Source organism: Stegostoma tigrinum, chromosome 33, assembly GCF_030684315.1.
Source record: "Stegostoma tigrinum isolate sSteTig4 chromosome 33, sSteTig4.hap1, whole genome shotgun sequence".
NCBI classification, from domain to species: domain Eukaryota; kingdom Metazoa; phylum Chordata; class Chondrichthyes; order Orectolobiformes; family Stegostomatidae; genus Stegostoma; species Stegostoma tigrinum.
In genome coordinates, this window is record NC_081386.1 from 35449736 (window position 1) to 35473987 (window position 24252).

General features: G+C 40.0%; 2 protein-coding genes across 4 annotated transcripts in view; one reads left to right on the forward strand and one right to left on the reverse strand.

The window, feature by feature from the left end:
- The window catches only part of megf11 (multiple EGF-like-domains 11), a 498254-nt gene extending 491458 nt beyond the window's left edge, over positions 1 to 6796 (forward strand). Inside the window, exon 23 of one of the 3 annotated variants that reach the window (XM_059639362.1) lies at positions 354 to 6796. In XM_059639362.1, the coding sequence (XP_059495345.1) occupies positions 354 to 529 (176 nt within the window). In that variant the 3' untranslated portion in view covers positions 530 to 6796. The remainder of the gene's footprint in view (positions 1 to 353) is intronic. The other 2 variants (XM_059639360.1, XM_059639361.1) reach the window with 2 other exon arrangements.
- rab11a (RAB11a, member RAS oncogene family) lies at positions 2583 to 20461 on the reverse strand. Its single transcript, XM_048562698.2, has 5 exons — positions 20273 to 20461; positions 10337 to 10532; positions 9733 to 9926; positions 8619 to 8699; positions 2583 to 6508 (listed from the first exon to the last, which is right to left on the reverse strand). The coding sequence occupies exons 1-5, from the start codon at positions 20310 to 20312 to the stop codon at positions 6369 to 6371; spliced, it is 651 nt and encodes a 216-aa protein (XP_048418655.1). The 5' UTR covers positions 20313 to 20461; the 3' UTR covers positions 2583 to 6368.
- Positions 20462 to 24252: the final 3791 nt, after the last annotated feature.

A 24252-nucleotide genomic window follows, 5' to 3' on the forward strand; every position in this document is an offset into this window, starting at 1 on the left:
AAGCTGTACTGTTAAGGCTACGGAGGAGTCCATAGCCGCACTCATTTTTTGCCGACTTTATAGCTTGTTCACTGAGTTCAGTGCTCACTGTTCGAGCTTATCTAATGCTATGGCCCTGTAAGAAAATGAAGACATTTGAGAGACTAAGCAGCCTTTCCCTGTATGTTTACTTTTTTAAAAAGTTATGAATTGACAGTAAATGAGCAGAATGGATCTGGCAGTGGAGAGAAAGATCAGGTTTGGTATTCTCATTTAGCAGGTACTCTTGGTTTTGGAGTTTCCAAAGACCAAAATGAAGTGAGTTTTATTTGAGTTCAGTGAACCTAACAAATGCTTTATTTTCCTTTTTCCAGAGCCAACAATAAGTGTAGTTCAAGGAGGTCAGGGAATCACCCCAAGCTGCAGCCAGAACCCATATGACCTTCCTAGGAACAGCCACATCCCAAGTCACTATGACTTACTACCTGTGAGGCTGAGCCCAACACATGTCTCGGATGATAAAGCATGTAACAAATCAATCAAAGCATGACTTTGGTCAACTCATTTACTCCTTTGTAACTTGTTGCTTACAAGAAATGGTGACAGAAAAGACAAATCTTTTTGCCCTAAAATCTGATGAAACTCGAAAGATGTCTTGTAAATAAACTCCAATCATGAACATAACATGGACATTGCATACAAGCAATCTGTCAGCCTCCCTCATGTGCATTTCTCTTGCTGCATGGTATTTAAAGAAAAAACAACTTCCATATAATGACATTGAAACAAGCAAGCTTGATTCTAGATTTGAAAACAGTTTGTTTCAAAAAGATGTTGTCTATACTACCTAGTTTGACTGATTCAACTGTAACTGTGACTGTCAAGGAGATGGATTAATCCAATCAGCAACAAAAATCAACATTGGAGATATAATTTCACTGCTGCAGGAGAAAAAAACACAAAACCTGGGAAACTTTATATTTCATTTTATTGTTACTGCTACTTAATGCTGATGGTTTATTGAAATAGAGACATTGTTTAAGAGAATTAACGATGTACAGCCAGAGTTTCATTGATTACTCTAGTAGGCATTTTAAACCCAACAATCACTGTACAGAAGATTGATAGAATGTTCCCTAAAGATCTCATTGAAGCATGAAGAATTGACAATGTCAAATTATTCATTAGGATATAGAAGATTGTACAACATGTGAATTTTCAGGTTTTGTTTAAGCTGAACTATATATTTGTACATAAAGTAACTGCAGGTTGCTTCTCGATCAGGCATTGAAAGACCTTAAGATGTAGTAGCAGAAGCAAGCTATTTAGTCCATTGTGTCTGCTCTACCGTTCAATAACATCATGGCTGATCTAATCCTCAACTCACCTTTCCTGACTTTTCCCAACTTTTCTCTGGATCCCTTACTTCCATAAGTAAAAATTTCTCCATCTCAGCCTTGAATATATTTAAAACACACCCTCTGGAGTCCATTGGAGGCTAAGAATTCTGCAAATTCTATAACCTCAGAAGAAATTACTCCTTACCTGTCTTAAAAGGGCAGTCCCTTGAGATTATGCCCTTTGGTCCAAGACACTTCCACGAGGGGAACAGAGGAAGATAAGAAAAATTGTTAACAATGGAGGAATCTAAAACTGTAGATGGATATAACGTCAGCTTTCTTCCATAGCATGGAGATACATATTCTTGGAGATGGATGCATATGGATAATGATAGGATAGTGTAGGGGGAGGGGCTTAGATTAGTTCATAGGTTGGCACAACATCGAGGGCCAAAGGGCCTGTTCTGCGCTGTATTGTTCTATGTTCTTAATAGATATTTGAAGACTTAAAGCTGTCACATTGAACTACCATACTGTAAAAATTCTTTGGAAAGGACTTGTAGCATTGCTCTCAAAGCCCTAATTGCTGTGAGTAATCAGATCATTCTGTAGCTCAGAATTAATCATGACAATATTGCATCACAGGTCAAACCATGTGATGGGATTACTAAAAATGGAATATCCCCATTTGGATGACTAATTATTAAAGAATATGCTCCAGAGGGAGTGGAAGATCCAGCATATATTCACATACGAGGAAGACTTAAGTCAGTCATTCACAGTCTTATTGAGTTTGTACAAATTAAAGTTACAACCTGCAGTGTTCCAAGGTTTGGAAATCTTTAAAATATCCTTCATTCCTGTTTTGTTCATCATATGCGTGAATGTTGTGGTTTTATTCATTCTGGAGTCAGCAATTTATTTTTGCTAGAAGCTGGATTTGTGATCTGTGAAACTAGCTACAAATTGATACAGCATTGCATAATATCATTTGAAACAGAGAGTTTGCATTTAATTTCAACATTTGCCTAGTTATTGAATTTTAGTGTGTGGTTTATGATTAAAACATTCTAATTACTTGTTAATGCAGGACTTGTCTATTGCTGAAGAGATATGTCGAAATTGTCCAGCTAAACAAAAAGCTGACAATTTGTTGAGTATGTCAATGTAAGGGGGAATAACACGTTGGCAAGTGAACTTAATTGATAAAAGGTATTGTCATGACAAATGCACCAGTAAGATAATGATAGTCAAGTAGCAGGCTCAATTTAAAATTTTATTTAGGTTAGTCAAGATGTTACCATGAGAGATTATAGCATGAGGGATTAACCAGAGACAACTTGAACAGCTGTCTTTAAGAAGAGGCACTGAATACAGACATGTTAAAACACAGTCATGTATTTAATATATAGCTTCTGTGCCATAGTGCAAGCCTAACTGGCAGTCTCAAATTTGTCAGTTTAATTGAGCATACAGGATTATTTAGTAAATGTTGATCCAATCACACATTCACATCTAAATATTAGCTACTGTATCTACAATACTGCAAGCACAGGCTAAAGTTGGATATTTACAATCAACAACCTTAAAAGGTCTGGTCTCATGGCATTCATTCATACTTGACATCACAAGCCATGAACACCATATAACATTACTCAATTGTGTTGATTGGCAAATGCCTTATTGGCTTGATTGCAGCATCCTCGTAATGATGAATACTACATGTGTAGTTATTGCATAGTAACAGCCTGCAACAGCTAGCTTCACCCATCACTGAAATCTTTAGGCAAACATACTTTTCCAGAGTAACCACAGGCAAAAAGCACATGAGACCAAAGGACCTTAGGTCTGTTCATAAGTTTGAACAGTATACAGCAAGAAATGATCTGATGTGGGTTGTTATCATGCAGGATTTCCTTAATGTGCTTCTTCCACAGCTAGATTGCTCAGTACACAAATGGCTTGGCCCTTTGAAGTCACCAAGAAGATCAATCTTATAGCAGGTGGAACTATGCAAACCTACTGCATAAACTGACTAGTAAACAGTATTGGAAATCAAAGGCAAAACTTTTGGCTAGACAGAGCTTATTTAAACAGTTTCAATTAATGATGAATGTACACTTAGTCTGTCATTAAAAGGAGATTCCTACTGGTGTGAAGTGAAATATAGTTAAGTATATGGGCTTTGTCATATCTTTCGCATATTTTGGGTACAAATATATCTTGAAGGAACAAAACCCAAGAGAGCTAAGCTTAGAGGGCATCCTTACGATAACGCTATTTATTTTGGCATATATGGCCTTGTTAAAACAAGTCAACTGCTTGCTGATGAAGGGTCTAGGCCCAAAATGTCAGCTTTTGTGCTCCTGAGATGCTGCTTGGCCTGCTGTGTTCATCCAGCTCCACACTTTGTTATCAATTGCTAGCTTGGTCTTTTTAAGCACTAATGACACACGTCACCATTAAAATGGAAAATGTGGTAATGTTGGATATGCGATGCATGTTATTTTGTATGACTCACCTGCAAATGCAATGCGTTTTGCTTTACCCATTGACTTTCAGGCTAGGGCCAGTTATCAATTAGAGGCAAAAAGGTATTTTCTGGAGGATGAACTGCAAAGATACAGGTATAAGGCAGCATCAGCAATATTAAAGAGGGTAAAGAAACAAACAAGGATGAATACTATTGTTCAGCTTTAATAAAATTGGCAAGTGGAATCAAGAGGAAAAATCAATAACTTCAGGTGAAGTTGGTGATTAACACAGGAATTCTGCCAGAAGATAAATGTCATTCAATAACTTGTTTATTAAAAGTGTTAGCTCCCTAGTGGGGAAAAAAAACAATGGTAAGAGGTTTTCACTTACTGATTTACAGATCTTGTCATAATGTAATTGACAGAATCTGTCTATGACAGAGCAAGCACCAAACAGAAGCAAAAATCAGTTCATACAATTAATTTGTAACCTTGCTTTGTGCACCACTGCAAAGTCACAATGTTATGTAAAGACAACAAATTCTTAATGTCCTGTGATGGATCTAGGAATGAAAAAGATGAATAGTTGATTTGTGCAGCTTAATATTTATTACCTTTTAGGCATTAATGAGAGTTTTTAAAATTTGCAAAAAACTGCCTGCATATGGTCAGTAGCAAGAAGTCAGTGGGCCAAGTCACTTTACCCTGTAAGAGGATCCTCATTAAAATGGCAGCTCAGTGGTTAGCACTGCTGCCTCACAGCACCAGGGACCTAGGTTTGATTCCACCCTCAACCAGCTGTGTAAGAATTCTGCATATTTTTCCCCCATGTCTGGACTGTGGGAGGAAACCCACGCAAAGATGTGCAGGCTAGGTGAGTTGGCCATGCTAAATTGCCCAGTGTTAGGAGGTGTGTAACTTAGGTGGGTTATAGGGGGATGGGTCTGGGTGGGATGCTGAGGATCACTGGACTTGTGGCGCCAAAAAGGGCCTGTTTCCATAGTATGGGGATTCTATGAAATAAAAACAGCAATTAAAATTCCAAAACAAGAGAAACACTGGGGTTGCAGACAGGGTAGTCATCTGAGCCAGAAGACTCAGCTAGAATAAACTAAAGGATGGGTAAGGCAGCAGGAAAGTGGAGGATCATGCAAAAAAAGGTACAGCTTCTGATGCTTCCAGCCTCCATTGTTATCATGATACCCAAATTTAAAACAGAACAGCTGGAGTTTCCACAAGTAGCACTCCACTTCAGGAATGAGTGGATGGTTCAGCATTTGGTGGGGGGGGGGGGGGTTGTAAAATTTGATTAAAAATGGTGAACTGTAACTTAAACCAACATTGCAAGCTTAATTTTTGTTCAGTGTGATTTTGATGCTCAACAGGATTAACAGTTTTAAAATTCAGCAAACCTCAGCTTAAGATGTGTGTCCATTAAGGATTTTGCACACTTCAATTTAAATTTGGTTGTTTTTAAAAACACTGACCTGGGGGCCAGAACAGTAGCATTAAACCAGCTGCTCTATAATATTTCACTTCAACCAGATTGTATATGTAGAACAAACATTTCTCTCCCCTCTTCTCCTCCCCCCCCACCCCCGTAGCTCCAATGGGCAGGAGCTACTGGCCTCCAGTAACACCTTTTAGAACTGATTTATAGTATGTTTGCTGTCATATTGTGTGATGTAACATTACTTTCACAATTTCTGCCTTTTTAAACTTTATGCAACTGTGCTAATGGTGGTGTTGTCCATTCAGGGGAAGTACTATGTTCATATAGCCTCTTCTTGGAGAATGTCCAGTCCACCAATTTGAAAAACTGAATGTGGCAGGGTCACAGTTGAATGATTCAGTACTTAGCCCTGTGGAGGTCACCTGCTGCTTTTCATTTAGCAGACAACTGGCTGTGTTGAGCATCCCTAATCAGCTGATACTGCAAAACAAAGTCTCTGGTGAGTGCTTCCCCTTCCTCAGTGTTCAAGAAAAAAAAAGTACCCTTCCTGCAGAACCTGATTCCAGTTATGGTTCTAGGTCTGAATTGTCATCTTATATTGAAGTAATCCAAGCCAATTCCCTTCCATTTCATTTTAATATAGATTCAAGTACACAACATTTTAAACCATAACCTAAAAATTGGCAAGATCATACTACATGCACAAAATACAATTTACAAAACAAACAGTACTAGGAAAAAGAAGAAAGAGGCAAATTAGTGATGAGTTGACTCAAGAAATGCCATCTGTGTTGTTCACACTTCATGAGCATCCCAGATTCAAAAACAAGCATTTCCATCTCAAAGCACCTACCATAAAAAGGCATGTTGGTGTTGTGTCCCTTGTCTTATAACATGATAAGATTTGCAAAGTGGCATTAAAACCATTTTACACTACCTGCAAGTATATATAATATAAAAATGCACATAGCTGATATAAACAATTCCAACATGTTAGTAAAGACAGTTACATGTTTAATATAATTGCCACATTTAAATCAAATTGAGTTGCAAAATGAAAGACCATAAGCACTACACAGGTACAATGTAGATGGAGGCTTGGAATGGATAGCAACTTGCATCTCAGATGTTTTGACAACACTGCATCTTTGGTTTATTCTCAGTAGTTGGAGGCATGTGAATAGGGACCACATTGTTACTCGGTGACATGTCATTTTCACGTCTGTCTGACATTTGCTTCTGAGACACAATACGATAAATTTCTGAAGGGGAGAAAATAAATTTAATGTAATGTAATCTTTTCACAGATCAAGTCTTCATTTACTATTTGACGTCTAAATTTTGCAGAGGTTCAGTCCTGGAGAGTTGCTGGAAAACATGATGCTGAACAGCAACTGTGTACAATTCTACACAAATGAATGCTTATTAGGGGTAACTGACACAAGTGCAGGCTGGATTTCACTAAACTCAAGAAACAAGAACAAAGTCCTATTCATAAACCAAAGGCTTGTTAGCAAGAAGCATGTCAGTCACGAAGAATGGATGATATGCAGTTTTATACCAGAGGAAATTGTAATTGTTTGAGTTAGTATGATTTAATTAGAAAATAGCAAAGTTTATACTTACCATCATCCACACATTCCCTTAAATTTTGAAAGGAATAACACTGACTCTTTTAAAGAGGACCTACACCCTCCTTAATAATGACCTCTTTGACCACTCAAGCAGCTTAACAATTGCGATCAGGAATTTACTGGCCAGAAAGTTAGAAACAGGGCCTCCCATGGCATTCCTGATTAATTAGGCTTCATCTTACAGCTCAATATTTTGATGGAAACATAAGTGAGAAACAGTATATCCAGGGGTCCCAGAACCTCAATGTCTTCAACCAAAGAAAAGAGAAAACAAGATTAAACAATTATCACTAAGGCTGCACAAGCTACCTTAGTAATGGCCAAGTGCAGTGATAAGGGTTCATTAGACAGTTTATAATCTTTGAATCTACACTGGAAGAGGTGACAAAACTGGAAGAGGTGACAAAACTGGAAGAGGTGACAAAACTGGAAGAGGTGACAAAACTGGAAGAGGTGACAAAACTGGAAGAGGTGACAAAACTGGAAGAGGTGACAAAACTGGAAGAGGTGACAAAACTGGAAGAGGTGACAAAACTGGAAGAGGTGACAAAACTGGAAGAGGTGACAAAACTGGAAGAGGTGACAAAACTGGAAGAGGTGACAAAACTGGAAGAGGTGACAAAACTGGAAGAGGTGACAAAACTGGAAGAGGTGACAAAACTGGAAGAGGTGACAAAACTGGAAGAGGTGACAAAACTGGAAGAGGTGACAAAACTGGAAGAGGTGACAAAACTGGAAGAGGTGACAAAACTGGAAGAGGTGACAAAACTGGAAGAGGTGACAAAACTGGAAGAGGTGACAAAACTGGAAGAGGTGACAAAACTGGAAGAGGTGACAAAACTTCCCTGAAGGTAGAGTTTCATTCTGTATCATAAATAACATTTAAAAGAACAAGGAATTCCCTCACACCCAAACTCACTGACCAAATTACAGATTTCTTGAGTCTAATCAGAACATTAAGAAGTCTGCACACAGCTGTCTAACATTGTTGATCCAACCAGTAACGTGTGCAATTTTAAACAAAAACTTGCATGTAGGACAGTCCAGAGATGCTCAACTCATGACACTTACACCTGTAAGTTGTGTAATTCACTATAGGGAGGCCTGTCAACAAACCAGGAGGCACATTTTTCTTTATTCTTTCATGGAACATTAGACTATTATGGACCAGACCAGACCTTGCCTTTTTTTAAAAAGGCAAGTGTAAGGCAGGCACTGGTGTCCCAGGTATAATGATTCAATCAGTCCACTAAGCTCCTTACATTATTGAATATTCAAGATGAAGTTGAACAGAGTAATGTACTCTAACCACTTTTTTCATGCAGGCAGCATCCCATAAAAACACCTTTGGAGAGGCAATTCAACAGGTTATTCTCACATGTGTTTCTCTGGTCCAGAGAAACAAGATCAAAATGGGCAATTTTGCTCAAGAGGAAGCCTCGTAAAGGTTTCCCTCTAGCAGCACAGCTTAAGCTTTCAGCCCCAGCAAAACCCTACTCATCTAACTGAAAGCAAAACTGAAGTGTTCTAGGCTTTAAAGCTGACCCCATCCAGTCATAATTCTTTTCTTTCTTCAGAAGAGAAACAGGAGAATTCAAACCCCCGTCTCCACACCAAACAGGAGAACAAATCTTAAAAGGCATAGTATTATCCCCACTAAAAACTTCAGAGAAGTTAGATTTTCTTAACATTAAGGGTCTCAATTCCAAAAACCAATGTTCAAAGCAAATTGACATACCTGTGAGGATAGTCTGGAATGCAGTTTCTACATTTGTAGAGTCTAAAGCAGAAGTTTCAATAAAGGACAAGCCATTTTTTTCTGAAACAAAAACATTCCCATCAGCATTTTAAAGTCACAAGAGAAACAGTTTTTGTTTTCCAGAATTATAAGTTTTCTAAACAACCTGTTCAGATGTTATTACATATCTCTCGGGGCAGCATCTGGACCTGGGTTTCCTTGCTCAGACGGACGGATACAACAGCTGCACCACAAGTCCCTTTTGCATCATGCAACACTGGGTCAGATCACAGACATGCATAAAACTGATGGGGATAACAGTCTCATTCTTCCATCACCCAGCCTACCTTCTGACTTAGATGAATGTATATGCCATTGACTTAAGTTACGTTCAGAAGGGGGTAGAAAATAGTAGGAAATTGATAATTCAACTTCCTGTCTAAGAATTTTACCAATGTGAAGTTTCTAGTCATCTTTTCCCATTGTAAAGGAGGGTAGTCCATGTTATAATTGCAATTGTCTACTACTGGTGGCACTGCTAAGTTGTAACAAATCTCCAATGCTCCAATCAACCAGCCAGCTCCACTGATTACAAATAGGGATAGCATTCATAACCGTATTCCATACTCCAACCAATTCTCAGACCAGATTCAAGTTTTCCCCACCCTCTAGCCAACCTTATCCTATAACCACTTTGGATGTAATTTTCTGGTGGGCACAACTACAGATGTCACCAAGGGGCTAATTGCCTTTCAGCCCTAGAAGGATCAGGAGCAGTGAACATTGTGCAGTGCATGACCTTGAATTCAAGTCAGGGATTCAAAGACTGCTTAAAACAAAGCAGGTTTCAGCAATCCAGCATTTAGGAGATTGAAATGGAAGTTGCCTGTGAAGCCTTAAAAATAAAAGGCTCAACATGGGGTAGCAATTCTGACAATGCTTTGCATGCTCTTTCAGTTCAAGTTTCTTAATTCTGTACATATTCAGTTTTCTAATTAAGTATTGTAACAAGTTAAAGGATCATCCATTACTTATATCCATCATTCATTCTGGCCATGAATTTTAAAAAAGGCATTAAACTGGAGTAACTCCAAGATCTACCTTGAACACATACCTGCAAAAGCTTTTGCCTCATCTGTTGGGACAGCTCGGAGGTGACGGAGATCACTCTTGTTCCCTACAAGCATGATGACGATATTATTGTCGGCGTGATCTCTCAGCTCCTTTAACCACCTTTCCACGTTCTCATAGGTAAGGTGTTTGGCAATATCATATACCAACAGAGCACCAACTGCCCCTCGATAGTATCTAACCACAAAACAAAGCACAACATTCTCACATACATATCTATTGTTTAGAAAGAAAAGGCATAACTTTTAGTTGGAATGATTATACATTTGCACCTGTATCACAACAGGGCTTAAAATGAGTATAATCATTTTTTGGCACAGGTTCTCTCCCAGGCTGGCCTAATGCAGCAAAGTTTCAGACATTAAACTGAAGCAGAGTCAAACTGGTACATCAGCTCAAATAAACAATGAGCAAAATACAAGCAAAGATAAGCTGCTGTGCCCTCATGATGCAGCCCCATTGCACTATTCGATTACATTGCCATGGTTCAAAGAACTCACCATTACCCCAGAGTCCCCCACAGACAAATATGGCACTGGACTAACAAAAATAACAAAGACAATTTTATCTCAAGAAACTTAACTCACGCAGAGGTGATGGCTCTGTATCGCTCCTGTCCAGCTGTATCCCAGATTTGGGCCTTGACTGTTTTCCCATCTACCTGGATACTTCTTGTTGCAAATTCCACTCCAATTGTGCTCTTACTTTCCAGGTTGAACTCATTGCGTGTGAAGCGTGATAGGAGGTTACTTTTTCCAACACCTGAATCGCCAATCAGCACAACTGTAAAATAGGAGGAGCTAGATTATAGAAGTCATGAGTGAGAGAGTTTTTGTCCCCCAGTCCAAGTTTGCTTATAACAAGTACCAGCACCAGACAAGGGGAAGCACAAGACTTGGGTGCACGAACAGACTGTTTGATCATGTTCAGTTGCCATTTCTGTGCTACTTTCCTCTCTGCACCCTATAACCTGCAACTCCATTGTCTATCAAAAAGGAACACCCCTTTGAATAACTTTAAAGATGCAGCTCCCACTGAGAATTCCACATGCCAGAAAAATAAAGGTTAAGGAAAGCAGCATCAGGGAGTGAAGAGCTTAAAACATGGTCATGGAGGGGAATTCAGTCATGCTGGTTCAGAGACAACAGAAATCACAGGTCTCAGTAAAAGTATTAAATAACTATAGAACATTCTGGGAGATGTGTTGTTTGTTTCTTCAGAGAGAAGAGAATTGCAACAATGTTAGACTTAAAACCACAAACTGGTGAATCAGGTGTAAATCTCAACCTCTATAGAAGGAAGACAAAGGAACCAGGATTGTGCACTGATAAAGAACTTGAGGTGTGGAGGAAGAACCAACATTTTCCTGAAGCAATAACAGTATTATACAAAATGCAGTAAAAAAAAAAAGTGGTTTCAAAGTACTACTCAGGGGCTACAAAAAAGTTCCAAATCCACAACTTCTCAGCTAGAAGAATAAGCAGTTATAACAGGATAATAGAGTAGGTCATTCAACCCCTCAAGCCTGCTATCATTCAACATCATTGCTGACTTGCTCTGGTTATCAACGCCACTTTCATGCCAGGCTGCTCGTACACCTCAACTCCTGATGTTTCAAAACATCACCTACTTACCTTCCCATGAAAGTGATCTAGCCTCCAAATCTCTAGGGTCCGTGTGCTTGCAACCCAACACCTAAATCCCTCTGTGCTGCATTTTTATTTGGCATTTCACTATTTGACAGTCTGCCTTTAGATTCTTCCTGTTAAGTGCAAAACCTCAATTTCCTACATTAAGCTCCATCTGCCAAGTTTTTGCCCACTCAACCCTTCGATAGCTCCTTAGATTCCTTGTCGTCGTTCCCACAACAAGCCCTCCCAATGTTTGTACCTTAGTACTATCTGCAAGCTCCCCACAAAGCTACACAGCTGACTTAGAAATATCACCATACTCAAGTGTCACCAGCTCAAAACCCTGGAAATCCCTCGCATCTACATGAAGTGGGCCACAACAGTTCAAGGTAACAAGCCAGACACACCCTTAAGGGCCAATTAAGGATGGACAAGTTGTTTTCCAATGTTGACATTCCATGAGTATTTGAAACCCAAAGTCAAAACATGGGTCATTCCGATTAGTTCAATAGCTTTTGTTAGCATACATTCTAAAAGCAGCATCTTTCAACAAAAGAAAAGTAGGTTTAGAGAAATAATTCTAGAGGATTCACAGGCTAGGACAGCTTATAGACATGGCTGCCTGCCAAAGACCAAAAAAGGAACTAGAGGGGTAAGTTTGTGGAAGGTTGTAAAGCAGGAGAAGTTACAGAAAGGTTAAGGCCGTAGAGGAATTTGTACACAAGGGTAATAAACTGTAGCCACTGGGATTGTGGAAGCTGATGTAGGTCAGTGAATGTGGCTATAGTGCTAAAATCAGTAACTGGCTGTGTAATGGAAATACACCCACATAAAAGGAATGATTCTAAGATTGTTCATTGGGACAAAAATCAATTTTGTGACACAAGGGCTGTGACCCAGTCATACTTTCAAAAGACCAGATTCAACTCAAATGAAGGAGTGATTCATCAATAACAGAAGCAGTTTTTTGGGACAGCCTGCAAATCAGCCCTCAAGTTAGTAATTTGTTTGCAGGGGGTGAAAAATGAAAGTAGGATGGGGTTTGGACAGATACCACTATTTTGCATCTCTACTGCACTCAACCTAGTAAATAGCAGAGTAAAGATTAGGGATGATATCAGGAATTCCAGGAAGTATAGAAACAGATGGCAGACTGTTGAGAGGTTGCCCAATTTAAGCCAAACAATTCTACATCTGGAGTGGAATGACACCTGCACTTCAGGTGTCTTGGATTTGGAAAAATGTCAGTGCAACCTGTAAAAAACTCAAGGCACAGATGTAACACCAGCTGGTCTGTGACAGGAAAACATGCCAGAACAGGAATACAAGACAAGGCAGAGATAATGGGAACTGCAGATGCTGGAGAATCCAAGATAAGTGGGGGGCTGGATGAACACAGCAGGCCAAGCAGCATCTCAGGAGCACAAAAGCTGACGTTTCAGGCCTAGACCCTTCATCAGAGAGGGAGATGGGGAGAGGGAACTGGAATAAATAGGCAGACCGAAGATGAATAGAGGAAAAGACAGGTGGGAGAGGAGTGTATGGATAGGGAGGTAGGGAGGGGATAGGTCAGTCCAGGGAGGACAGACAGGTCAAGGAGGCAGGATGAGGTTAGTAGGTAGGAAATGGTGGTGTGGCTTGAGGTGGGAGGGGGATAGGTGAGAAGAACAGGTTAGGGAGGCGGGGACGAGCTGGGCTAGTCTCAATCCACCAATTGAAGACAAGGCATAACTCGTGAAAAGTAGCATCTCAAATTCATTTTCCTCTGCCATTAAGTTGCTAGAACCAAATTGCCTAACACATCCAGTAACCAAAAGATGACCACCACAGGCAGATGGCTGTTCTTCAGTAATCTATCAACTCAAGTACTTAAAAAGCAGATTTTGTATTAAGTTTAAAGCCAAGAGACTTTTAATCTTGTACCAATAGTCAGTTAACACATTCACTTGATATCCATGTAGTCCTTTATGCAGAAAAACAATGATTAAAAGGAACAATTTCTACCAATAGTTGGTGTCAGAGAACCACATTACACAATGAGAGCCTGTCAACTGGGCAGGAATAAGTTGAGAAAGATTAGGCTGTGACAATCTAATCTCGGTATCAGTAATGCATTACCTCATTAGTTCTAAATTGAGGAGTAAATGACAGAACCCAGTACCCTGCAGAAGCTGGGACTGCAGCCAAACCCCAGATAACAGTGCCTTGCTTTAATGCAGGGAGGAGAAAAAATGATGAAAGCTTGCCTTGTCCACATGCCATTTGCAGCCACACTGGCTGAAGCTCAACTCTGGAATGTGAAAAAAGTTCTAACTTTGTTGGTAAAGTCTGACTGCAGAGTTAGTCAGAACTTGCAATTCCAAGTACTACTCTACAATTTAAATTGTCTACATTGAAATTGGTGGATTGAGACAGTTGAAGTGTTGTGAACATCAAGGTGGAGAATCTGTGGACTGTAATTTTCTAGCATCTCGGTCATTCCAGGTAGGAGGATGTAGCAAAGAGGCATTTTCTGCCTAAACTTCCAATATGAAGCACCCAGACAAGAGAGATGCCAAACTCAGTAAGTTCCAATCATTGTCCTTATCAGTCCAGAATTTGATGCAAGTTATAGATTCTGCAGCCTTTGAACAGACATGAGGATGCCCATATTGGACTAGGATGGCCAAGGTCAGAAGTCACATGGCACAAAGTTTAGTCCAACAGACTTTGAAGAAATCCAGCTTTTGGAGTGATGCTCTATCAGGTGAGGTGACAAAGTGCACAGGCACAGAATTTGCAGGGAGATCTATAGGCAAGAGATCAAAAGTTGTACAACTGGGGAGTGGCATCAAATATAAAGTCTCTGCAGGTGATCAAAAGTCAGATAAATAGCAAGTGAAGGGATGACAATCTGATCTGAGGCAGGGAGACTATCAGAATTAAGTGTGGTGGAGACAACAAGTGACTGGAACAAGATGATGGGTATGAGTCCCATGCTGAGGGTGTAACCAAAGCAAGTAATCCAAAATCTGTACAAGCTAAAGTTTAAAAAAGGTGGTACCAAAATAGAACAAGGAAGATTTTACAAACACTGCAGTGTGGTAGGGTCACATGTTGCACAACATGAATCCAAGATCACAGCTGAGGCTGTCTTCATAGGTATGAAACTTTGCTATTAGTATCTGCATGGCAATTCTGCGTTATGCATCTTGAAGGCTGCTTTGGAAGATGCTTAGCCAAAGATCAGAGGCTTCATGTCCTTGACTGCTTAACTAGGAGAACATTCCTGCTTGATAACTGTTGCAAATTCTGTATGGTCTCAATATACCATGCCTTGGCATCCTTGCCTACAGCATAGAAGGTAGCAGAAACTCATCTGAATTAGGCAGTGTTGCCTGTGTAGAGGGTAGTGTTCCCGTGTGATAGTAGTATCCACGGGCAGAATGTACCATACCTTGCAGACATTGTGGTCCATGTCCTGAAGGACGTGTAGTTTGCCACAAATGATGGTCTACTTAAGGTTTGGCAGCTGTTCAAAGATGGGAAGTAGGGGGCATAGGTGAGATATGTTTGTCAATGTTGGAGGTGAAGAACATGGAGCAGAGAAACTACGCAGGAAATACTGTGACAAAGGGTGCCCTATCAGTCATGTCTTCTGCCAATCTTGAAAGTGGTTTTCCACTGAGGCATTATCAGAACTGGTGATCGATGAGATCAGCTGCTGACACTTTACTCTCACCATCTGACTTTTAATCATCTGCAGAAGCTTATTATTCAGCCTATCAAAACACTCCACTCACCATTTATATGATCTTTTGAACTCTGCCTATGTACTCTTCTTCACTTCACCTGAAGAAACAGCAAAGCTTATTTCAAGCAAAGCTGTGGACCACAATCTAGTGTAGAGAGACAGACTTTGAATGGGGAGACATTCCTGGTTTACATCTGGGGAGGAATGGCCTATTGGTAATATTAATCTACAGACCCTGGTAATGTTCTGGAGACCTGGGTTCAAATGCTGCCACAATAGATGATGGAATTTGACTTCAATAAAATATCCAAAGTTACAAGTAAATGATCATAAACCTATTGTCAATTCTTGGAAAAACCCATCTGATTCACTAAATGTTCTTTCGGGAAGGAAACTGCCATTCTTGGCTGGTCTGCATGTGACTCCAAATACATGAGGTTGACTGAACTGCCTACTGGACAATTAGGAATAGGCAAGTGTTGGCTTCCAGTGATGCCCACATCTTGTGTTTTTGTTTAACATTCAAAGAATAGATTGAGAATAGTGCTCATTTAAATTATAAACTTGCAGCACCCTTCAGACATGGAATTAAAAAATAAAACATTTCAGACGAGATTCTGCACAACTCAAACTATAAGCAGTTTTGGCCCCCGTCCTTTAAATAAAGGAAGGAGGACCCCACTGGTCAGGCAGCTTTTATTGTCCATCTTTAATAGCCTGGAGGTCAGTTCAAAGCAATCACATTGCCAGACCAAGTAAAGACATTAGTTCCCCAAAAAACAAAATTTAGTTCAGCAGCTTATAAAAATGGCAAGGCATGACTTGTGCCAAGTACTGAACTCAATGCAACAAGCCAGAGTCCTCGAATTAGGTTAATGCAAAATTTATTAAAGTTTACCCTCCCTGGATGTTTTCAGCTTCATAATTGGTTGGACTGCTCCTCTAGCTCTTGCCTCTAGGTCACCTGACCTGCTCTCAAAGAGTAACACATTCAATTACACATTGTTAGGATATGACCCCAGAACAACATTTCAGCAGTAGTGTAATCCACAAACTTGAAGACTTGAGGAGAAAGTATTATGGAAAGAGAAAATTGCATGGAATGTGAGCATCAGTGGCTGGCCAACATTTACTGCCTTAGCTACCCTTCAGAAAGTGGTGATGTGCATACAGAGGAGCACAGAATTCCAGAAATCTGACCCAATGACACTGAAAGAACATCAATACATTTCCAAGTCAGGATGAGTGGCTTGGAGGGAAACAGCACCTACAAGTTTCCATGTATCTGCTGCCCCTGTCTCTCTAGAGAGAAGTGGTCACAGGTTTGGAAGGTGCTATGAGGATTTTGAATTCTCGCAGTCACTTGTAGATGGTACACTGCAGCTCCTGAACATTTGTGGAGGAGAGAGTAGATGTGGTGCCACTTAAGGGCTGCTTTCGCCTGAATGTTTTAAAGTTTGACTGCTGTGCAAGCTGCATTCACACCACAAAACTGCACCCATCCAAGCAAACAACATTGTCAGGAGTGTGGTGGACTATGTACCTTTGAGGAGTCAGAACACCGATTATTTGCTGCAGGACACAGCCTGTGACCAACTCTTGTAACCAGAATTCATTACTAATCCAGTTCAGTTCCCAACGAGTGGTAATCCCAGTATTTTGTTACTGGACAAATTTGATAGTGGTAAAGCCAGTGAATGTTAAGGGGTGATGGTTAGATTCTCTAGCTGGAGATGGTCATTGCTCACCATCCATGGTAGAAGTGTTACTTGCCACATCTCAGCCCAAACTTGATTGGTGAGGTCTTGCTTCATTTGACTGGACAGTTCATTGTCCAAATTGTGCAATCAAACACTTCACTGCTGACCTTATGAGGAAAGGTCATTGATAAAGCATCTGAAGATGGCCGAGCCTAGGACACTACCAAGGAACTCCTGCAGTGGAGATGACTGAACAGCGACCATCTTCCTTTGTGCCAGGTAGAATTTCAAATTTTCTCCCGTTTAGATGGGAAAAAAGCTCCAACTCAAGTCAGTCAACCTGCAGAACTCATGTAGGCTTTTACTTCCTCCTTCACATGCCCAGTTCCACTCAAATATGTAGAGAAGACATAGGTCGTGAAAAGACCATATCCTTAAATGTTTTCCATGCCAGGAGCAAAACTTTTGAGATGGATTCCCACTTGTACATTTCAGACCAAAATGCTTCTATACAAACTGGAAACCACAACTATTTAAAAGGTCACTACAGCTTAAAAACAAGACATTAAAACTAAAACAAAAACCAAAATATTCAGACTAGTGACAATCATTTAATGATCTTGAAATCGCAGTGAACATTGTATTTAAAAGAGCATCATCTTCACAAAATTCAAGCTGTTTTCCTCAGTGTTATGACAACCAAAGTTTAACTGATTCAAGTTAGCATTTCATATTCCTGGATTACAAAACAGGAAGCACTCAGTCTGAAGTTAACTACAGCAGAACAAATGTCAGATAGACCAGTGTCTGCAATACTTAGAGTGTATAAAAACCACACCATTGTCTGAAAATACAACTGGAGCCATGATGTCGTACTAGTTGCAATCCAACTTGTTCCATCCCATCACTATTGTCCCAGCTCTCCAAAAGTAGTACTCAGAGCAGTCCTCATCATGGTTTAGTGGGCTGTTGGGTCAGAGCAGTTACTCAAACAAGTATTAACACCAACACCTCAATTTTAGTATCATCTCTCAGAACAGTAATCCTCAGTTGATAATTGTACTCATTAAAAGCAACACACCCAGAACTGTTCTGTAACTTAAAAGCCCAAATAAAATGAGATGCCTTTGTTATGAATCGCTTTAAAATGCAAAGCATTTCCTTTGATGCAAAACCCAAAATCAGAATGTAAATAAAAAAGCACTAGAGATTAAAAATCCCAGTCTAAAATTGCTGGCTTGGGTGGTAGTGAATCAGGCCTCTCCATTTGTGCAAAATTGCATTTTAAATACTGGCACTGCCAGTAAACAGCATGACAAAAATCATTTGATGATCTTTTATTACGCCTTCATTTCCCAAAACTATTCCTTACTGCTAACTTGGCCATTGTTTCTCCCCAAATTTGTCACTTGGTACAAAGTGGACACACCCAACCATTCCTTTTTTAGAACCACTAGCCCTTGAACAGATTCAGTTGAATTCATGACGCAACATGGCTTCAAGGAAATCCGAACAAAGTGATCGCAGGTGGTGCCAAGAAATAGATTGCATCATTTAGCCATTGGTGAATTTTTAATTCAATTTAAAATTTCAACCTCGTAGAACATTCCTCCCTAGAAAAAAGTCACAAGCACAAGATTTCATTATTACTTTGGAACTAGTACAGTTTGCAATAAATTTATCAGGAATAAAGGAAGAGGTGGTAAGAGCTCAACAAGTACTCTGTAGACAGTACTGGATCCCTTTATGCTGCATCTGTTAGACGAAATCAGAAAGCCCAAGATTACAATACTTAGACGTCCATATCCTCACACCTGCTTCATTTGTTTTTATAAGCTACTCCAAATGTTACTCTCCTATACAACATAGCTATTTAAGTCCTTCCTTTCTCCAGTCCATTGGAGACCAGAAACTTTTCTTCCAACTGGAAGTGCTAGTTTCCAATAATCTACATTCAATCCACATTAAAAACAAGTTGTCAGTTAGTAGTGGCATTGCAATCGTTGTCAATTTTTTCACAAAAAGGATTTGTAATTTAATTCTAGCAACTCCCTATTCTGGAATTTCTGTAATTGCCAAATTTGCAAACAGTAAAATTAATTACAACAACATGAAGAAGTGGAAAATTGTGGTTATTCATAGGAGACATTCTCAAAGACATCAATGCTACTTAGCTTTGGACCAGCTGATCAGTGGTACACCATTGACAGGTGCTAAGAAACAGAAAACCTCCACTTGTTTCTGGTGTCAGTTCAGAACTGAATAGTGGATCCGCGTAATACTGATATTGGCTGCAGGCCCCAATTTTACTCCTCAGTCAGAGATAAGTCACAAGTTAAATGCAGGAAGATTAGTGATGACACTATTGGTACTTCATTGCTTTGTTACAGTGCTAAAAACACAGCTGTCAATTAAAATCCCTCAAAATCTTAATAGCTGCCACATTGTAGGGGTGGATGTCAGTGATCGAAGGTTAGAAGAATCAAGTGCCACAGACTGAACTACAATGTAGTACCTTCAACTGTTACCTCTTAAACGGTGAGTTATCTGTCTAGTCAGAATAATATCATGTTTCAAAGAAAGTTCAAAAGAAACCACTAAATATTTGACCCACTTAGGTTAAGTCACATTCTGTACACACACATGCCATGTCATATACAAGTATCTCCCCAACTACTTGAACCAAAAGTTCAAACACCACACAAATTGCAGTAGTTTGTTTAAAACTGAATTAATTTTCAGGCTTTGGATTAAAAAGAACCCCCATTTCAGTTGGCAGTCAAAAATGCACTAAGTGAAGTGAGCTTTATAGTCAAGAAAGTAGTAGTAATTAGCTACATTAATCTGGCAGACAAGGGTACAAACATTTCAGGCCTACCATTAGTCTATACAAATAAAACACAGTATGACAAATGTTTTCGAAAGCTGAAGAATGCCCAACAGTTGCAAGACAATTTAACTCTTCACCAGATCCATTCTACCGGAGTTCTTGGAGCTCACACCAATCCCTAAATTCGGGCCATTTCTCCTATATTAAAAACTCAGTTGAAGTCAACTAAAACTAACTCAGAATTAAGACATCGACAGTAGGCACTAAGGATGTTTTCTTTATAAAGGTTAAACACAGCAATGTCCAGTTTTGGGAAAGTACCTGCTACGTGTGAAGTATAACGACGGCCTATTCCCAAGTGAAATGCTCCCTCCTATTAATATGCAGCTCTCAGCAAAGTCTAATCATTAACAACCTTTTGGTTCAACAGCAACACCAACAAAGGCCGACGGGGCGAGAGGAGCGAGCCCCCAGGGAATGGGGAGATGGGCCGATGGGGCCTGGGTAAGGGGAGGGGGATTGATCGGGGGGAAAGAGGGCACTGATGCCCCATCAAGGGGCATGGCCCCGGGGCCCAGTCGCCCGACAGGGGGAAGCGGGCACCTCGCTGGCCGGGGCCGGGGACTCACCCTTGAACAGATAATCATACTCGTCGTCCCGGGCGCCCATCGCTCTCGGCTGAAAGTTCCACAGACTCCCGGAGCCGCTTGTTTCCGCTTCCGGTGCGAAGATCACAATCCGTCAGGAATTCTCCCAGATTGTATTTCCGCCCGACCGTGCCGGAAATTGTCAACAAAAAGGGAGCGAACCAATAGATTAATATACAAATAACACTGAGTCAATAAATAAACAATAACCAGGGTTAATCAATACATAAATAACACTGGGTTAATAAATAATAATCAGGGTTAATTAATACATAAGTAACACTGGGTTAATAAATAATAATCAGGGTTAATCAATACATAAATAACACTGGGTTACTAAATAATAATCAGGGTTAATTAATACATAAGTAACACTGGGTTAAATGTGTTAAGAAAGTCGATAATAAGTTAATTACTACGTTAACTAATAAATGATACTCAGTAGTTCAGTTCAATGATAACAGTCAACTTAATGAATCGTTTACAGTCTGATAATGTAAACTAAATAAATTAGTTAATAATAATAGTGGATTAATAAATTACTTAATACATGCCCCTGTAAGTCTGTTAATAAATGTATTAATTAGTCTTAATTAAATAATTAATAAGTGTATTAATATATTAATTTATAAACAAGCCTGTTAATAAATAACTGTATATAAATTAATAAAAGCTTTTGAAAAATTAGTTAATAACAGAGGCTTAATAAATTAAGTAATGGATTTGTTGATAAATTAATGAACACGAGATAAATAAATTAGTTAATAGTAACGGTAGATTTGTCAATAAATCACTAAGTTTGTCAATATCGTCTGAACCTCAAATCTTTTGGTTTTCGTTTGGGGCGGGGTCTGATACGTCATAGGGCGAGGCCATTAGATACCTTCTTTCTGATTGGACGCGGTCTGGGACCGTGACCGTGATGTCACTGCGGCGAGAAACATGTAGTTGGAGCGCCACCCAGAGGATGGCTGGGGTAACGATGTTCGCTCTGTTTCCCACTCAGACACCTCCCTGCACTTCCCATGGCGAACCCACACGTCTCCAAACACTGCAGGGTCCTCTCCTCATGAAGGGTGAATCTTGAGTCTTTCTGCCATATTGTGAGCTGTTTTCTTTCTGGAATGAGAGGGAGGCAGATATTACAGCAGGTGGAAAGGGATGGCACAGCTAATTCAGTTGGTACTAATGGAATGGTGTCACAAGTAAGTGAATAGACATCAGACATGTAAGATTAGGGGTGTTGGGGGGTTGTGGTGCGTGAGGGTGACTGAGGGAGAATGTCGCAGTCAGTTGTGAGAGTGGGAGAGTATGGTGGGAGGTGATTTATGATTTTATCATCACATGGATGTGGAAGCTTTGGAAAGGTTGCAGAGGAGATTTACTAGAATGTTGCCTGGTATGGAGGGAAGGTCTTACGAGGAAAGGCTGAGGGACTTGAGGCTGTTTTCATTTGAGAAAAGAAGGTTGAGAGGTGACTTAATTGAAACATATAAAATAATCAGAGGGTTAGATAGGGTGGATAGGGAGAGCCTTTTTCCTAGGATGGTGACGGCAAGCACGAGGGGGCATAGCTTTAAATTGAGAGGTGAAAGATATAGGACAGATGTCAGAGGTAGTTTCTTTACTCAGAAAGTAGTAAGGGAATGGAACGCTTTGTCTGCAGTAGATTCGCCAACTTTAGGTACATTTAAGTCGTCATTGGATAAGCATATGGACGTACATGGAATAGTGTAGGTTAGATGGGCTTCAGATCGGTATGACAGGTCGGCACAGCATCAAGGGCTGAAGGGCCTGTACTGTGCTGTTATGTTCTATGTATATTACAGTCAGAAACACAGTAAAATACAGTGAAAAGCTTTTCCACTGTTGCCATGATTTTGAATATTTTTAAGAATTAAAAAAGAGAGTCTGTCAGTTGTGAGCCAGCTCACCCTAAAGGACACCTGTAACGCCATCTCCCCTCCACTGCCTTGCCACCATCTACACTGGACCCAACCAACATTGAAATTGCCACTGTTCAGGTGACATGTTTTGCTGCTGTGCGGATTCTCCAATGTCACCACATGCACCAGGCCCAGGTGGGTGCAGTGTGAGAGAGTGAGGATGAGGTATCAGAGAGAAGATGGTGACAGTTATCCTGGTGGAGTGGAGAAGGACATTGACCTTCTTCCTACAGCATTGGGCATTCCTCGAAACACTGAGACTGCATTGACCCAAGAGTGGGGCTAAACTCAGTCCAGACTTTGCACGGCCCAGTGTCAGGGCCTCCTCTGCTGGTCCGTGGGGGAAGAGAACATCCCACATCAGCACCAACCCATCCTAGCAGGATCTCCAGCTTCCCAATCACACAGAGGGGCAGCGATTACCCCCTGTCATGTCCAGGGCAAATATCGAGAACCGTGCAGGTCAGCTCTGGATTGACAGTGCTTGCCCGGATGCAGAACAGGCTTTTATAGATGTTTTGCACATTTGGAGTTTGTGATTGTCCTCCCATTGAATTCAGAAGATGTGGTGGAGGCTGTGTGGTTGGAATTTCTTGAATATTCAGATTCCAGGTCTCACTGCTGTCCTGGATTATGATGATGACAGCTTTTTGTAAACTAGGAGCTTTGGTCTGCTGCAGAACTCTGTTATCTCAGCCTAGTCTGTACAAGGTGGATCTGGCACAGCTGAGCTAGTGATGGATCTACTTGTCAATAGTGGCTTTTTAAGATAGGTGCTGAGATTTTGCAAGTATTCTATATATTCCTGGACTCACATTCAGCATAAATGGACATTGAAATGTTTGGGTGGCCAGCTATAAATCCTCATAGCTACTAACATCAGAAGAAGAAACAGATTATCTGGCTGTTATTACATGCCTGTTTATGAATGTTTGCCGAGTGGATATTAGCTGCTGTGTTCCGTACATTACAACAGAGACTACACTTCAAAAAATGATCCATTTTCTGTAAAACTTTGAAACTGGCAGTGTCATGACAAGCACTGTATAAATGCAAGTCCTTCTTTTCAGGATCACCTGACTCCAAAAAAGCATTATTTTAGTAGTGTAATAAGCTTTAATTACTGGCAAGTAACTTGTGCCTCTGAAAATTATTTTTTCCCTGATATGAAGTTTGATTCTTTCAGATGTCGATTTTTTTGAAACATTTTTAAAGAAATTGTTGTGATTGAAAATCAGTTTAAAGCATAAGTAGAAATAGTTCAGGGATAATGGGAACTGCAGATGCTGGACAATCCGAAATAAGTGTGGAGTTGGATGAACACAGCAGGCCAGGCAACATCTTAGGAGCACAAAAGCTAACATTTCGGGCGTAGACCTTAGGCCTGAAACGTCAGCTTTTGTGCTCCTAAGATGTCGCTTGGCCTGCTGTGTTCATCCAGCTCCACACTTTGTTATCTCTATAATAGAAATAGTTGTTTCTTTTGTTTTCCATTTTAATCTAAAATTTCTTTCTCTCTCTTTATGAACCAGATTTGATAGTGAATCAAGTATTCCAGCAGAGACTTCACATTTAGATTCTTCAATTTGATTGGCTCCATAGTGACTTTCCTTCTTCACAGAAGTCAAAGGTGGTTTGCTTTTTTTTAGGAATTGGCTAACAGCAACTTTTCAATGCAAAATGTAGAAAAGGTTTGGTTGACAAGCTTAATATTTGCCCAACTCCAAAATCTGACCAATATTTCAAACTTTTTCTTTTAACAAGCATTTTTATCTGGATATGAGAAACTAATTTCAATGTTGTTTTTTATGTCAGATGCAGGATTTGAGCATTTTGTTTTTGGTAATCAATGTGACAAGCATCTTTCTGAAGGTGTAAAAGCCACTTCATCAGCTGTTAATGTACAGCCTTTGTGCTGCTTTTAACTTCCCATGTTTTAAACATGCATAAATCCAAATGGCCCCAACGTCCTAAACATGAATTTCACCAGTTTAAAAATCTCCTCATCCAGGCCTC

Excerpts from the sequence above, each read along its gene's own strand:
- rab11a (XM_048562698.2), bottom strand. The coding sequence starts at position 20,312 with ATGGGCGCCCGGGACGACGAGTATGATTATCTGTTCAAGG. Across the intron at positions 10,533-20,272 it reads GTATGATTATCTGTTCAAGG|TTGTGCTGATTGGCGATTCA; the intron begins GTGAGTCCCCGG and ends CCTATTTTACAG. Across the intron at positions 6,509-8,618 it reads ATTCCAGACTATCCTCACAG|AAATTTATCGTATTGTGTCT; the intron begins GTATGTCAATTT and ends TCTCCCCTTCAG.